The 18,740-nt window shown below is 42.7% G+C and overlaps 1 protein-coding gene across 1 annotated transcript in view; it reads left to right on the top strand.

Annotated features, from left to right (window-relative positions):
- Positions 1-1,017: 1,017 nt before the first annotated feature.
- The window catches only part of LOC137436731 (sonic hedgehog protein-like), a 43,498-nt gene continuing 25,775 nt past the window's right edge, over positions 1,018-18,740 (top strand). The window contains exon 1 of the mRNA XM_078776138.1: positions 1,018-1,557. Within this exon, the coding sequence (XP_078632264.1) occupies positions 1,261-1,557 (297 nt within the window). The 5' untranslated portion in view covers positions 1,018-1,260. The remainder of the gene's footprint in view (positions 1,558-18,740) is intronic.

Genomic DNA, 18,740 nt, shown 5'->3' with positions numbered 1-18,740 from the left:
GATGACGTCATTGGTATCCAGATCAGGAAAAAGAGAGTTAAACAAGTCAGAGAAAACGTAAAAAAAAATTTAAAACTTGAAAAAAAAAAAGGCTGTTTTTAGGGATTCCATCCATCCATATTTTTCCATTTGTAAAATGTTTTTTTCTGTCTTGTATAGTATAGCAACTGTTTGTATTTGTATAGCGACTGCCGTGCATAGTTTTTGTCGTGATATTTTTTACTTGGAAGGCAGGGAAAGATCTGATGGTAAAGTCTGGACCTGACGAGTAAGCAAGTTGCCTCATCCGAATGGTGTGGACCTGACATGGTCCACAGTGGAGAATTGTATGCAAGGTCTTGCGGATTGTGTGACATGATGTGGTCCAGTGTACGTTCAGTACTCGATAAGAGGAAACAAAAATATTTGCTTGCAGTGGTGGGATTAATTATATGGTAACCAAACTCCAAACCATTAAAATCTGAACACTTCTGATCACCTTCCGCTATGGTGCATGTTCTACGATTATTCATAATCATCGATCTTTTCTGAATGATTTCGTCAGTCTTCAGAAACGGAGATATGTAACGTCTCATGTGTGTATGGTACATGCGACGCTGTAGCCATGACGATGCCTCCACCGTGCTCTTCTGCCTCGGTAACTGGACTGACCTGCTCCAAAACGTGACCCAGGTACTCAGAAATGAACCATTGATTTGTATTATTATCGATCAGGGTATGTAACTGGACAAGATCGATATCAAAAGTTTGGCAAAACCATTGTGTTTGTCCGGTATCAAAAACAGGTGGCAGTGGTGACCCAAGGCTGCGTACGAGGCAGGTGTTGTAGGTTGGCTGTGGGTGAGGGAAGGACAGGGGGTGTACGAGGTGTTTACCATCCGCAACCCTCCTCGCCCACCCCGCCCTTCTCCGTGCCAGCGCGCGAGGCGGTGCTTTTATATAAACCGCGCACCGCACGGCCAAACCGGCAAAGAGTGCTCGCTGTGATCACGCACAGAGCGGTATTTGGAACCGGCCATAAGATCAGGGAACTACAGGCAAGACGAGATCCGCACGGAGGAAGAAGATCCAAACCATGCGACACAGCGTGATGTCACCGGCGGATTAAAAGCATAAACCCAATCAAGGATCCAACGCTTGATTTTCCCTCGTGACATTTCCCGCTGGAGGGAACCAAAGTTTAAAGACGAAAGTGGACCTCAAGTGCGTCACTCGAAACCTGGACCCGAGGTTCGGTTCTCGGGATCTGCGGAGCGCGTCATGCGGGGCTCGCGCGTGCTCGTCGCCGTGCTCCTCGTGCTCGGCGCCGCGTTTCCATCGAGCGCCTGCGGCCCAGGGAGGCTCCACGGGCGGCGGCGTTCGCCCCGCCGGCTCACCCCGCTCGCCTTCAAGCAGTACCTGCCCAACGTGGCAGAGAAGACCCTCGGGGCGAGCGGGCGCGCCGAGGGCAAGATAGCACGGGGATCGGAGCACTTTAAGGATCTGACGCCCAACTACAACCCTGACATCATCTTCAAGGACGAGGAGAACACCGGTGCGGACAGACTCATGACGCAGGTGAAACGTCTGTCGGTCGCCGGGTGGGCATCGGCGTGCGGCAATACCTGGTTGTGCACGTGGTTGTGGTTGTGCATGATACGTGGTTGTGAGTGCGCGTGTGCATCACCATTCAGCTTGCAGCAATCGAGTCGGGAGATTGTGGAAATCCTCCCACCCAAATTCGTGAACACCGAAATTACCGACATATCATTTTGGGTAGACTGACAGTTCGGGTCGGGTGCACAATCTACATAAAACGTACATTGGCGCACCTTTCAGACAATTTGATTTTAAAAAACTACATACACTGCTCGAAAATTTTTTATCAGCAAACTATATTTAAAGTATGTCCCAAGACCATGTGAGCTCGTAATGACGAGTGATTTCGAGATGGTCGAATACTGGAGTCCATCGAGACAATTATCGGTATAATTAGAAACTATTATCTATTAGTGCTCGAAACACGAAATCGCAACATAAATCGATATATTAGTTCTTGAAACACAAAGTCAATATATAACTCGATATGTTGGTGCTTGAAACACGAACTCATGATATAACTAGATATATTAGTGCTTGAAACAGAAAGTCATGATATAACTCGATATGTTGGTGCTTGAAACACGAACTCATGATACAACTAGATATATTAGTGCGTGAAACAGAAAGTCATGATATAACTCGATATGTTGGTGCTTGAAACACGAACTCATGATATAACTAGATATATTAGTGCTTGAAACAGAAAGTCATGATATAACTCGATATGTTGGTGCTTGAAACACGAACTCATGATACAACTAGATATATTAGTGCTTGAAACAGAAAGTCATGATATAACTCGATATGTTGGTGCTTGAAACACGAACTCATGATATAACTAGATATATTAGTGCTTGAAACAGAAAGTCATGATATAACTCGATATGTTGGTGCTTGAAACACGAACTCATGATACAACTAGATATATTAGTGCTTGAAACAGAAAGTCATGATATAACTCGATATGTTGGTGCTTGAAACACGAACTCATGATATAACTCGATATATTAGTGCTTGAAACAGAAAGTCATGACACAACTCGATATGCTGGTGCTTGAAACACAAACTCATGATATAACTAGATATATTAGTGCTTGAAACACGAACTCATGATATAACTCGATATGCTGGTGCTTGAAACACGAACTCATGATATAACTAGATATATTAGTGCTTGAAACAGAAAGTCATGACACAACTCGATATGCTGGTGCTTGAAACACAAACTCATGATATAACTCGATATATTAGTGCTTGAAACACGAACTCATGATATAACTAGGTATATTAGTGCTTGAAACAGAAAGTCATGATATAACTCGATATGTTGGTGCTTGAAACACAAACTTATGATATAACTAGATATATTAGTGCTTGAAACAGAAAGTCATGATATAACTCGATATGTTGGTGCTTGAAACACGAACTCACGATATAACCAGACATATTAGTACTCGAAACACGAACTCACGATATAGCTCGATATATTAGTGCTCGAAACACGAACTCACGATATAACTCGATATATTAGTGCTCGAAACACGAACTCACGATATAGCTCGATATATTAGTGCTCGAAACACGAACTCACGATATAACTCGATATATTAGTGCTCAAAACACGAACTCACGATATAACTCGATATATTAGTGCTCGAAACACGAACTCACGATCAAACTCGATATATTAGTGCTTGAAACACAAACTCACGATAATACTCGATATATTAGTACTTGAAACACAAATACACGATATCACTCGATATATTAGTGCTCAAAACACGACATCACGATATACAGTGCATTCAGAAAGTATTCAGACCCCTTCACTTTTTTCACATTTTGTTATGTTGCAGCCTGATGCTGATATCGTTTAAATTCATTTTTTCCCTCATCAATCTACACTCAATACCCCATACTGACAAAGAGAAAACAGGATTTTAGAAAGTTTTGCCAATTTATTAAAAAGAAAAAACTAAAATATCACATTGACATAGTGTATTCATACCCTTTGCTATGACACTTGAAATTTAGCTCAGGTGCCTCCCATGTCTCTTGATCATCTTTAAGATGTTTCTGCACCTTGATTGGAGTCCACCTGTGGTAAATTCAATGGATTGGACATGATTTGGAAAGGCACACACCTGTCTATATAAGGTCTCACAGCTGACAATGCATATCAGAGCAAAAACCAAGCCATGAGGTCGAAGTAACTGCCCGCAGAGCTCAGAGACAGGATTGTGCTGAGGCACAGATCTGGGGAAGCCTACAAAAAAATCTCTGCTGCATTGAAGGTTCCCAAGAGCACAGTGGCCTCCATAATTCTTAAATGGAAGAAGTTTGGAACAACCAGGACTCTTCCTAGAGCTGGCTGCCCGGCCAAACTGAGCAATCAGGGGAGAAGGGCCTTGTTAAGAGAGGTGACCAAGAACCCGGTGGTCACTCTGGCTGAGCTCCAGAGATCCTGTGTGGAGATGGGAGAAACTTCCAGAAGGACAACCATCACTGCAACACTCCACCGATCTGGGCTTTATGGCAGTGAGCCCAGATCAGTGATGGTTGTCCTTCTGGAAGTTTCTCCCATCTCCACACAGGATCTCTAGAGCTCAGCCAGAGTGACCATCGGGTTCTTGGTCACCTCTCTGAACAAGGCCCTTCTCTCCTGATTGCTCAGTTTGGCCGGGCAGCCAGCTCTAGGAAGAGTCCTGGTTGTTCCAAACTTCTTCCATTTAAGAATTATGGAGGCCACTGTGCTCTTGGGAACCTTCAAGCAGCAGAATTTTTTTTCAGGCTTCCCCAGTTCTGGGCCACGACACAATCCTGTCTCTGAGCTCACAGGGAGTTCCTTCGACCTCATGGCTTGGTTTTTGCTCTGACATGCATTGTCAGCTGTGAGACCTTATACAGGCAGGTGTGTGGCTTTCCAAATCATGTCCAATCAATTGAATTTACCACAGGTGGACTCCAATCAAGGTGTAGACACATCTCAAAGATGGTCAAGAGAAATTGGAGGCACCTGAGCTAAATTTCAAGTGTCATAGCAAAGGGTATGATTACTTATGTCAATGTGGTATTTCAGTTTTTTCTTTTTAATAAATTTGCAACACTTTCTAAAATCTTGTTTTCTCTTTGTCATTATGGGGTATTGAGTGGAGTGTAATGATGCAAAAAATGCATTTAAACGATTTCAGCAGAAGGCTGCAACATAACAAAATGTGAAAAAAGTGAAGGGGTCTGAATACTTTCTGAATGCACTGTAACTCGATGTATTAGTGCTTGAAACACAAACTCTTGATCAAACTCGATATATTACTGCTGGAAACACGAACTCACGATATAACTCGATATATTAGTGCTCGAAACAACGAACTCACGATATAACTCGATATATTAGTGCTCGAAACAACGAACTCATGATATAACTAGTAATATTAATGCTCGAAAAATGAATTCACGATATAACTCGATATATTAGTGTTCAAAATACGAACTCACGATCTAACTCGACATATTATTATTGCTCGAAAACACGAACGCACGATATACCTCGATATATTAGTGCTCGAAACACGAACTCTCGATATAACTAGATATATTAATGCTCGAAACACGATCTCACTTGATATATTGGTGCTTAAAACACGAACTCACGATATAACTAGATATATTAGTGCTCGAAACACGAACTCACGATGTAACTCGATATATTAGTGCTCGAAACAAGAACTCATGATCTAACTCGATATATGAGTGCGCGAAACACGAACTCACAATATAACTCGATATATTAGTGCTCGAAACAACGAACTCATGATATAACTAGTAATATTAATGCTCGAAACACGAACTCACGATAAAACTCGACATATTAGTGCTCAAAACACAAACTCCTGATATAATTCGATATGTTAATGCTCGAAACACGAACTCGCAATATAACTCGATATATTAATGCTCAAAACACGAACTCACGATATAACGAGATATATTGGTGCTCTAAACACAGAACTCACGATATAACTAGATATATTAATGCTCGAAACACGAACTCACGATATAACTGGATATATCACTGCTCAAAACACGTACTCACGATATAACTCAATATATTAGTGCTCGAAAAACCGAACTCACGATATTAACTAGATATATTAGTGCTCGAAACAAGAACTCACGATATAACTCGATATGTTAGTGCTCGAAACACGAACTCATGATATAACTGGATACATTTGTCGTCGAAACATGAACTCACGATATAACTCGATACATTCGTGCTCGAAACACGAACTCACGATATAACTTGGTACATTTGTGCCCGAAACACGAACTCACGATATAACTCGATATATTATTGCTCGAAACAACGAACTCATGATATAACTAGTAATATTAATGCTCGAAACACGAACTCACGATATAACTCGATATATTAGTGCTCAAAACACAAACTCCCGATATAATTCGATATATTAATGCTCGAAACACGAACTCACAATATAACTCGATATATTAATGCTCAAAACAAAAACTCACGACATAACTCGATATATTAATGCTCGAAACATGAACTCACAATATTACTCGATATATTAATGCTCAAAACACGTACTCACGATATAACTCAATATATTAGTGCTCGAAACACGAAATAACGATCTAACTCGATATATTAGTGCTCAAAACACGAACTCATTATATAACTCGATATATTAGTGCTCAAAACACGAACTCACGATCTAACTCGATATATAAGTGCTGGAAACACGAAATCATGATCTAACTCGATATATTAGTGCGTGAAACACGAACTCACAATATAACTCGATATAGTAGTGCTCAAAACACAAACTCACAATATAACCTGATATATAGTGCTCGAAACACGAACTCACGATATAATTGGATACATTAGTGCTCAAAACAGGGACTCACGATATAACTTGATACATCCATGCTCGAAACACGAACTCATGATATAACTCGATATGTTAGTGCTCGAAATAATGAACTCACGATATAACTCGATATATTAGTGCTTGAAACATCAACTCACGATCTAACTTGATATATTAGTACTCGAAACACGAACTCATGATACAACTTGATATATTAGTGCTCGAAACACGAACTCACGATATAACTCAATATATTAGTGCTCAAAACACCAACTCACGATATAACTCAACATATTGGTGCTCGAAATACGAACTCACGATACAACTAGATATATTAGTGCTCAAAACATAAAACTCACGATATAACGAGATATATTAGTGCTCGAAACAACAAACTCACGATATAACTCGATATACTAATGCTCGAAACACAAACTCATGATATAACTAGATATATTAGTGCGCGAAACACAGAACTCATGATATAACTAGATATAATAATGCTCGAAACACGAACTCACAATATAACTCGATTTATTAGTGCTCGAAACACCAACTCACGATATAATGGGATATATCACTGCTCGAAACACAAACTCAGGATATAACTCGATATATTAGTGCTCGAAACACGAACTCATGATATAACTCTATATATTCGTCCTCGAAACATGAACTCACGATGTAACCCTATAAATTCGTGCTTGAAACATGAACTCACGATATAACTCGATATATTAGTGCTCGATACACAAACTCCCGATATATTTGGATATATTAATGCTCGAAACACGAACTCGCAATATAACTCGATATATTAATGCTCAAAACACGAACTCACCATATAACTCGATATATTTGTACTCAAAACACAGAACTCACGATATAACTAGATATATTAATGCTCGAAACATGAACTCACGATATACCTAGATATATCACTGCTCCAAACACACACTCATTATATAACTCAATATATTAGTGCTCAAATCACGAACTCACAATCTAACTCAATATATTAGTGGGCAAAACAAGAACTCACAATATCACTCGATATATTCGTGCTCAAAACACGAACTCATGATATAACTGGATCCATTAGTGCTCGAAACACGAACTCACGATATAACTCGATATGTTAGTGCTCGAAACAACGAACTCACGATACAACTCGATATATTAATGCTCGAAACACGAACTCACGATATAACTCGATATATTAGTGCTCGGAACAAGAACTCACGGTATAACTCGATATATTGGTGCTCGAAACACAAACTCATGATATAACAATACATTAGTGCTCAACACACGAACTCATGATATAACTCGATAGTTTTGTGCTCGAAACACGAACTCACGATATAACTCGATATGTTAGTGCTCGAAATAATGAACTCATGATATAACTCGATATATTAGTGCTCGAAACATTAACTCATGACCTAACTCGATATATTCGTGCTCAAAACACGAACTCACGATCTAACTCGATATATGAGTGCACGAAACACGAACTCACGATATAACTCGATATATTAGTGTTCAAAACACAAACTCACGATATAACTCGATATATTATTGCTTAAAACACGAACTCACGATATAACTCGATATATTATTGCTTAAAACACGAACTCACGATATAACTCGATATATTATTGCTTAAAACACGAACTCACGATATAACTCCAAATATTATTGCTTAAAACACGAACTCACGATATAACTCGATATATTATTGCTTAAAACACGAACTCACGATGTAACGCGATATATTAGTGTTCTACATACAAACTCATGATGTATTTCGATATTTTAGTGCTTGAAACATAAACTCATGATATATCTCAAATATATTCGTGCTCGACACACAAACTCATGATATAACTCGATATATTCGTGCACGACACACAAACTCATGAAAAAACTATATATATTCGTGCTCGAAACACATACTCACGACATAACTCGATCTATTTGTGCTAAAAACACAAACTCGCGATATAAATCGATATACTCGTATATTAGTGCTTGAAAGACAAACTCACGATATAACTCGATATATTCGACCTGAACCAAAATCGAATTGGATTGTTATTGTTGCCTAAGCAACTCATCCACCATGTTTTGTCATCACTCATCCATAACTTTTCAGATATCGTGCCATATATCGTTTTTTGCCCTACCTGAACTCAACGGTGAAGAATCATTAAAAAAAAACTTGTATCTGGATCCATATTCACACCTTCACCAAAGTCGAATCAATCCTTCCTTGTCACACACCCAACCTGTCCACCAAATTTCGCCCGAATCCGTCAACAACGTTTTGAGATATCGTGTTTACAAACAGACAGACAGTCAGACAGACAGTCAGACAGACAGACAGACAGACAGACTGACTGACTGGGGTGAAAAGATAACCTCCATCCACCTTGGTGGCGAAGGTAAAAATAGAACCTACACGATATTACCTGTATTGATTTGTCTACGTATGACATTATCACCCTTGTCCCTTCTCCCCGCTAATGGAAACCAACCTAAGTAGCCGCTACGAGGAGTGATGGCCTGACATAAAAAGTCCATTAACGAAATTGACGAAACTCTTGTTATTATATCGTTGTTTTATTAATGTTGTTATCGTTATTATTTCACGTAGTCGCAACAGTTTTAACAGAATTTTTCTGTAATTATTTTAAAAATAAATGTAAACCGTTCAAATGAGTAATAACTAATTTTACTTTTCACTTCTGTGTTAGGACACGTATTTACCGATCAAAGCTCCTATCCCTCTGGTGCTGCGATTGAGCCGTGCCTGCGAAAATGCGATGATGAGCAAACTGCGATCCTGGTCTGTCTAATTTATTGGTGCGGATCTCCTTATGCTGCTGCTGCTGCTACTGCGGCTGCTGTATATCATGCTGCTGCTGCTTATCATGCGGATAATCATGCTGCTGCTGCTGCTACTGCGGCTGCTGTATATCGTGCTGCTGCTGCTACTGCGGCTGCTGTATATCATGCTGCTGCTGTTACTTATCATGCTGCTGCTACTTATCATGCTGCTAATCATGCTGCTGCTGCTGTATATCATGCTGCTGCTGCTACTTATCAGGCTGCTGCTGCTGCTTATCATGAGGCGAATCATGCTGCTGCTGCTGCTTATCCTGCGTATCCTGCTGCTGCGTATCCTGCTGCTACTGCCTATTATGTTGCTGCGGCTGCTTATCATGTGATTATGATCGAACTGTGTTCCTAGTCTGTTTAGTTATTAGTCCGAATCTCCCTAGCATGCTGCTGCAGCCTCTTATCGTGTTAGTATTGCTGCTGCTGCTGCATCGACAAGTTAAGGCAACAATGCAGCCACAGCAACAGTAGCACTGTTGCCTTTACTTGTCTATATTGCCTTGAATTACACGATCATTTGCACACCAGACGATGCACTTGGAGTATGTAATAAACATCCACAATATGTAGAACTTACACAATGATTCACGAATGTAACCTGATATCGGTATATGATGGCTTGTCTTAAATGACATCCCTCATGCATTGGTCGTTTCTCTATTAGCGGTGCTCTGTATTTAAACTTGCTGATTTCATCACAGAAATTTCTGAGAGCTGCATCACATGAGCTGGTGTTTTGTCAACCCCGAGTACAAGCAAGCCATGCAAGCTTTTACATTACCGCTTGTATTCACATTAAATATTTATATTTCTTCCATTAACTCGATCTTTGAGGACTCCGGACTCCTTGTTTGTGTATGGAGGAATTTAAATCACATGACGGAAGAGGAAGCACATTGAGGGTCTATTATATATATATATATATATATATATATATATATATATATATATATATATATATATATAACTGTGAGAAATAGTAGAAACTCCACAGTACGAGCAGGGCGTCTCATTTGCATTGAATAAATAATCGGGAGATTGAATAAGACGCGGACGTAGCTTCAGGGCTTCGATCTTTAATTCGACAAGCTTTCGACCAACAAAGGTCTTCTTCTGACCGTTGAACTTGGGGCCGACTCAGAAGAAGACCTTTGTTGGTCGAAAGCTTGTCGAATTAAAGATCGAAGCCCTGAAGCTACGTCCGCGTCTTATTCAATCTCCCGATTATATATATATATATATATATATATATATATATATATATATATATATATATATATATATATATATATATATATATATATATATATATATACACACACAAGGTGTTTCAAAAAGAGTGATACAACTTTAAACGTATATTTACAAAGAAACAGAAACCTCAGGAACGTGAGCCAAACATTTATTGAAAGCTTATGACATGGTATTTTCTATCACTGATTGTTATTGCACTAAGTCACTGTAGACTAGACGGATTTCTGAGAAATGTGAATGTTAGGTGCATTTTTGAGTAAAAGTTGTGAACCTCACTTTTTAACATAAATGGGGTATGCTGAATTCAATTAACCCGGTTCACAAGCCGAATTTTGAGTTTGTGACCTTCTAATTAGCATAAACAAAATGGCTGACAAGTTGCCATTTTGGGGCAATTTCTTTGAACAAGCATTTATATATCATGTATATACTGTACATGCAGCTCTTTTACTATAACTTTACAACTTTTACCCCAAAATGCACCGAGAAGCTTAAACATCGCCTTTTTTTCATAAATCCGTCTAGTGTATATTATATTTGGCGACATATTGAAAGAAACATTCCAACTCATATTGAAATTTGACTCTATAAAATGGGAAATGGTTTTAATAAGACAATGTTTCATACAACCATTTATTCTAAAATTAAGTATACATGGCAATGAAGCACAAACATTCAGGAATGTCACACATATTGTTTTGCCAAACTACATCAAATTCATACAAGGGGTTTGATCATCATTCTGTTGCTGCCAGGCACACATTGATGTGCACCTCAACTCTGAATAGCGACATTTGCAGCGTCGAGTCTTGCATTGCTGCTGGCATGCACAACAAATCATCTCTTGGCAACTTTCTGGGATTGGAATCAGTGACATCAGAATAGGCTCTAGTCCTGAATCACCACGTTTCCATCCCATTTCCACAGGTGCAGGAAGGTCAGGTATGGCACAATGAGCATTTCTCCATACCATGGCTTGATAGTGTACTCACATCAAATGGAAATGAAGAGCATCACTTGTCGGTGACATTGCTTCTGGTTTACCAGTCTTGGAGAACAACATATGTCGTGCTGAATCAACAGAGGTTGTGCTGTGCACATTATATATTCTGCAGACGAACGCTCCTGCAGATTTGATTGTCTCCTTTGTGAGTTCACCAATGCCCAATTTCTTCAGCAGTTTATTCAAAACTCAAACAACAACAACTCAAAATTCGGCTTGGGAACCGGGTTAATCGAATTCAGCGTACCCCATTTATGTTAAAAAGTGAGGTTCACAACTTTTACTCAAACATGCACCTAGAAGCTTATGCACGGCCTTTTTCTATAATTCCATCTAGTCTTCTGCAAGAGTTAGTGAGAGACCAAGTTCTGAAATTGGCATTTACACAAAACCCTTGTAATTGACGTTCTCGATGTGTGCCCCTCCACGGTTCAGACAGGCATTGATCCTGACTCCAAAGTTGTGTCCAACTTTCCTGTGGGTCTCATGCGGCATTGCCTGGAGGTAGTCTGACACCTCCTGCTTCAGATCATCCAGTGTCGCAGGGCGGTTGAGGTAGACAGAGTGGTACCCACGGCAATGAGGCAGTTTCTGAAGATCTGCTGCAGGAAAGTGATGGTGCCATCAGCTGCGTGCGGGGGTGTACCATCCTGCATAAACCAGGTCATGCTGAGCTGGTTTGGGGAGACCCTTTTTGCTAGATCATTATGGAACTTCTGGAGAACGGCCCGGTAGTGCTCACCGTTGATCGTCACCGTCCTGCTGTTGTCATTCTCAAACCAGTAAGGCAATAGCATTCCCCATCTGGCATTGAAGGCACAGAAGCATGTGACCTTTAGCCCTTTCAGGTACCTCTCCGTGATCTCCTCAGGTGGTTCTGCCCCCCAGAAAATGTTTTTGTGGTCATTGATTTAGTCTCATACCACAGAGCCACAACTTTTGTCTTCTGCTCCACTGTCAATGGCATAGTTGAGCTACGGAGCTAGAAATCTCAGGGAACAAATACCACGATAACACCAAAACCTGAAAAGGAAAACTGTACAGGTCAAAAAACAACGAAATGGCAGGAGGCTCAATACGCTCGCCTCACCACGTGTCGTTAAAGAGGAACGGGCTTATTTTAGATGAGGATAATGACTGTTCCTGAGTTGCTGTTTTGTCATGATTTACACCAATCATAATACAAACAATTATTTTGCACAAATTTATTTGTAATGTTTGTGATATCACATTTTTATAAGAAATTTAGGTTGAAGATTTAGATTGAAAAAATTCAAAACAATAAAAAAAAAGAACCCCTCAGCACATGCATAGGTGCCGAGGGGTAGGTACAGACTGGAAGTTTGGGACGATTACACCTCACCAACACGTAATTCAAAACACCTCACCACCATGTAATTCAAAACACCTCACCACCACGTAATTCAAAACACCTCATCACCATGTAATTGAAAACCCCTCACCACCACAAAATTCAAAACACCTCACCACCATGTAATTCAAAACACCTCACCACCACGTATTTGAAAAACCCACACCACCACATAATTCAAAACACCTCACCACCACCTAATTCAAAACACTTCACCATCATGTAATTCAAAACACCTCAGCACCACATTATTAAAAACACCTCACAGCCACGTTATTAAACACACTTCACAACCACGGAAACAAAAGTTTGAGGGAGTAGTACAGTGACAACAGTATGACTGTAGCTGAGGTGCTGTTTTGTCATGGTTTACACCAATCATAATACAATTATTTTGTACAAATGTATATATAATATATGGGATATTACATTTTATAAACAATTGAAGTTTAAGATTTAAGTTGAAAAAGAATTCGAAAAACAAATTAAACATTTTCAAAAATACCCTTCGGACATACACACGGGAGAGATAGGTGCAAACCAGAAGTTTGATACGATTTCACAAATGATTGAGGGAGTAGTTCAGTAATAAGACAAGCCAGACACTGAACACACACACACACATATATATATATATATAATTATATATATATATATATATATATATATATATATATATATATATATATATATATATATATATATATATATATATATATATACGTATATATATATTTTTAAAAATGTATATATATATATATATATATATATATATATATATATATATATATATATATACATATATATATATATATATATTAATATATTATATATATATATATACATAAATAAATTATATGTATATATATTGTTACAGACACGACTTTGATGTTATGGTGGGCCGAGCGGAATGGCCGCCGTGTCCACACAAGTTACCCGATTATACTCGAACCTTGGCCGAGTCGCGCTACGCTAGATCAATGAAGGAAAAGGACACAACGGCTGGGATTAAAATGACACGACACCAGGGATACGGTTCTCAAGACCTCCGGAGGAGGTTATAATATGGCGGAAGGTTAGATTACAGGAATGAGAGGGACAGCATAGTAAGATAGGCACTTAATTACGGTCTTATAGTAGCCCCGACAGACGACAGATAAACAGGACAAAACTGACTCACACGGGGATTGATGGCAAGGAAAGCGGGTAGTCGATGGCTCAAGGTGCACCTTGGCTCAGGGGCAAAATCGACCCGGTCCGGCCCAAAGATGCGGGGAGGTCGCTCAGCGCTCGGAGGTCGTGACTTGTCTTTCCAAGCTGGGGGCGCATCTGATCTCACATCCGGTAAGTCGCTGCGCATATCCGGCGGGGAGTGACACGCCCTCGGCTCGTTAGCTCCGCCCCAGATGGAATCGGCCTGCCGCTTCTCACTGGCTGCGGGGGGTTACCGGGCTCCGCCCCTGACGAGGAGCTGACAGCCAGCCCCATCGTGGTAACCCCGTGGAGCGCATGGGCAATGGTGGCTAACCGAGCCGGAGTGAGGACGCACACTCCCCGCGCCGCGCCGCGCCCCTCTGTTGTTGTAGTTGTTGTTGTAGTTGTTGTTGTAGTTGTTGTGGTTGTTGTTGCATGGGGAAGATGGGAGGAGGTATGGGGAGGTCCTAAACTCACTACTGGTGCCATACAATCACATTCTGGTGCAACGAAGAGTCAGAATTAATGGAAACGAGTCCTTAACTAACATAGACTAAGAATAACTAGCAAGATGTCCGAAAGTTGTCTACGTGAGATGCGGTGGACCTGGGCACGACATTTAATGGGGGAAAAAGGGGAAGGTCGGTTCTACAGAGTGTTGTTTACAGACAATGGGACTAGGGAATGGGGGATTGGGGATAGTTGGGGAGTATTGGGGAAATAGGGGAATATTTACAAGCGGATATGGAGGCCAAATGCCATATCCGCAACATTGCACCCTTCTCTACCCTCGGGGCGTCCCGACCCGATAAATTTTTACCTATTTTAGTGTGGCACTCAGATGTAGTTCCCTCTACTATTAACTCTACCCTGAGTGCGACAGTTTTACAGATGTTCACAAATGAGTAAATATGTCCCCCTGCGACGTTGCACCCTTCTCCTCACAGAAGCACACCCACAGGATAACCGAATCGCGGAAAGAATTCGCAAACTAAACATACAGCCGGTAGGGAGCATTATTTACAAGACTACGCTGCTATTTACACTACGATCCAGGACCTGTTTTTGGAGGAACACATGCAGATGTTATGCATAGAGAGAGCACGCATGCCAGCATCGATACACCAACCCACGAGTGCTCTGTGGCCTTACGGCCTTTAATAATGTGCAGAGCACCCCTTCCAAGCACCAAAAGCACCACCCCATCACACAGTCAGCACCATCCGGTGCAGTCACCAATAAAATGTTTAATGATCATGGTGTGGTGTCGCAGCCGGCCGATGTTCTGCCGCTGGTCTTGCCTTCGTGTGGTGCACTTGGCCTTCGTACTTCTTTCAAAATAAAGAAAGGCGCCAACCGCGTCCATTTCTGTATTGTGGCCGTCAGGGGGCCAACTAAAAGTGGTTCACCTGTATGGCATAGGTGCCACGTTGACCCATAGGTCCATCCACGGGTGGTGCTTGGCCGCAAAAGAACTGCGGTCCATTGTGGGTGGCCACAACATTGCGGTCCATATGGTGTATCGATCCAGGCAGCAAGCAGCGAAAGTGCAGGCCCACAACTGCGGAGCCAGCACCTCTCTCTCCTCTCTCTCTGCCCCAAAACCAGATCCTCGGAGATGGGAGACAAAAGAAGCAGACAAGTGAGTAAGGTGGTAAGGGCGCAAAAGTGCACGCAATGCAAGGTGATGCACACTGGGGGCACATGGGAACCAGGTGAGACAGGTACGTTCCTACCGTACGCCCCCCCCCCCCCACCAGGTAACCTACATGGCCCCTCCCTTACCCCTTACTGTATCCACAAAACACAACACTACCCATAAACATCTACTTTACAAATCAACAAACGTCCCTACTGTCTTCCCCGTTCCTCCCATAAACCAAATTCGTCTTCTCTCCCCCCTAACCAATCAAATTTGCCATTTTCAACTCTCATCAAAATTTGCCATCTCCAACTCAACATCATAATTTGCTATCACCAATTCATCATCAGTCCCTCCTAGGGAGGGAGAGATGGAATCACCCCAATGTCTCATCCACATCGTGATGCGTCTCACAAATCCAACAGCAGTCCTTACTTCCTGCAACAGAACAAAGAAAACACAGGTGTGGAGTCATCATCATCACCTCAGGTAAGTGGCTGCGTATGGTGCGACAGGTTCATCAATCCTAACTATTTCCTAAATGACTTTAACAACTTTACACTACCCGGGGTCTTTCTCCGGCCAAACCATTGGCCCTCTTACACTATGGGTTCTAAAAACCAATTCCCATTGACCAAACTGTGGTGCTTTTCAATTTGGGGTCTCACTCCCCCGATTCATCTCCCGGTGCCCTCGCACAATTTCTGGGCCGCGACGTGTACCTCTCCCAGCGGGTCTACCCACCTGCACACCCCCACCACTGCAGTTGCCTCCGAGCTTACCTGCTCCTTACCCTAACCTAACTACCTGGGGAAGGCCCTCTGGTGCTCTCCCCACTCGGTGCCCACTCTGGCACTGGGCTGCCCGATCCACACCCGGGATCCTCAGGCACCCACTCACAACTACCGGCTCCCAGAGCCCACCTGCGGCCTCACCTGGCCGACATCCTCACAGTGGTGGAGTGCCCAACCAACTACACACACTAACAGGCTACACGCCCAGCCATTTCCACAACACTAATGCACCCATCCACAATACCATTCTGCAACCGCACCACAAATGCCAATATCCAACCACAATTTACCTATACCCTCTACCTAACACTTACACTACCCGCCCCGGGTACTCGTGAAAGGGGTCCACTCTTCCCCCATCCACACCTTCGCACCATGCACACCACTCCGTACCACTTACTCCAACTCTCTCCACACACCTGTACTTGCACACCTGTGCTCTCACACCTGGTGCCACCTGCACCCTTCTCTCCCCAAGCGCATTCGCGCTGATCCACACACTCACTACTCATACACTGCTCCACACTGCTCCACACACCTGTCCAGTTCTCACCCACACAGCATCATCTCAGCTAACTACTCCCCTCTGAAACTTGCGCTTCCCAGTCGTCCCTTTAAACTATTGCGCTCCCACGTCATTATCATCCACACTAATCTACCTGCGTCCCCACTACAGGTATCAGTCACTAACTAATCTTAACGTCACCTAATGTCCTCTTCGCTAGATCTCTAACAATATAACCTAACCCACCCGGGCTAGTTTTCACTGCCATACACCCCATAAGCTATAGCGCATTTGCCCCACTATATGGGAAGGGTGGCAGGGATGCCAGCCTTACCCACCGGGCCCATCGCTCACTACCAATTTTGCACATCAAATTTCAACAAATTAAAAATTTGCCAATCCTACTCATCATCTGCCAATCATTACTGCCAATCCTTTGCCAATCATCAAATTTTGTTTTTCTCTAATTTTGGGGCCAAAACACTATCCTCATAACCCGTCTACTTACTAATGCCTCTCGGTGCGCCAATTTACTTCTAAAGCTCGGCTTCGTACAGCCAAGCCATGAATGCGGGTTGTTCTGTGCCAGCGGCTGGATGCGTCCGGCACTCGGTGCAGGGACGGGGGCTTACCCGGGCCGAGATCCCACGCACCATCTCGGCGTGGAGCCATCCAATGTCCCGATCTCGACCTGCCGGACTGCCTCAACAAAAAGTGGTCGCCATGACGACCCTTTCTATCGGGCTGCCCGCTCCGCCTAGTGGAGCACGGACGCGGCCGTTCAAAGCGAGGCCCAGCACGCACCGAGGGCCCGATTCGGCTAAAAGTCGACCTAACCGCTGCTCCGTTTAACGTCGATGCTTCACCTGGACGCTTACACCCCGCAGCCCGTTCCTTGCTCACACATCCAGCCGTTTCCATGCTCCTCGTATCTTTCCTTACACACCCAGGTCCCCTCATTCCACTCACAGCCTTGGTCACACACCTGACCACCGAACACTTTGGCACACATTCGTTGGTAGCACACCTCACCAACACACCTCTTCGCGCCCCCTCCTCGGTCACCTCCTCTGTGACAATCACAGGTGTGCTCTCATTCGCACACCCAACCACGTGCCTCACCACCAACTCCAGCGTGCATTCCCACTCACGCTCTACCATTCCAGGTGTGCATCCTTCCATCCCAGGTGTACATCCTCGCTCACCTGTCACAACCAACTCACTCTCCTTGTCACTCTCACTACTCTCACCTCCATTCTTGACAGCGCACTCACCCTTACTCTTGACAGCGCACTCTTTCCTCATGCACCTGTCCGTCACACACCTTTCTCGCGCACACTCTCCCGTTACACCCTCTGTAACACTCACCACAGGTGTGCATTCTTCCTTGCCGTTGACAGCGCACTCTTTCCCCATGCACCTGTCCGTCACACACCTTTCTCGCGCACACTCTTGCGCACACTCTCCCATCACACCCTCTGTAACACTTACCACACCACGCTTCCATGTGCTCCCTCGCACACGCGCTACGACCGACTCACTCTTGCCAGCACCCTCACTCCTTGGCACACACTTTTTCCTCACACACCCCAG

The sequence above is a fragment of the Myxine glutinosa genome, chromosome 1, assembly GCF_964187855.1.
Source record: "Myxine glutinosa chromosome 1, kmMyxGlut1.1, whole genome shotgun sequence".
In the NCBI taxonomy this organism is placed as follows: Eukaryota; Metazoa; Chordata; class Myxini; order Myxiniformes; family Myxinidae; genus Myxine; species Myxine glutinosa.
The sequence above is the reverse complement of the archived record's forward strand: the minus strand, read 5'-3'. Positions and strand labels throughout refer to the sequence as shown.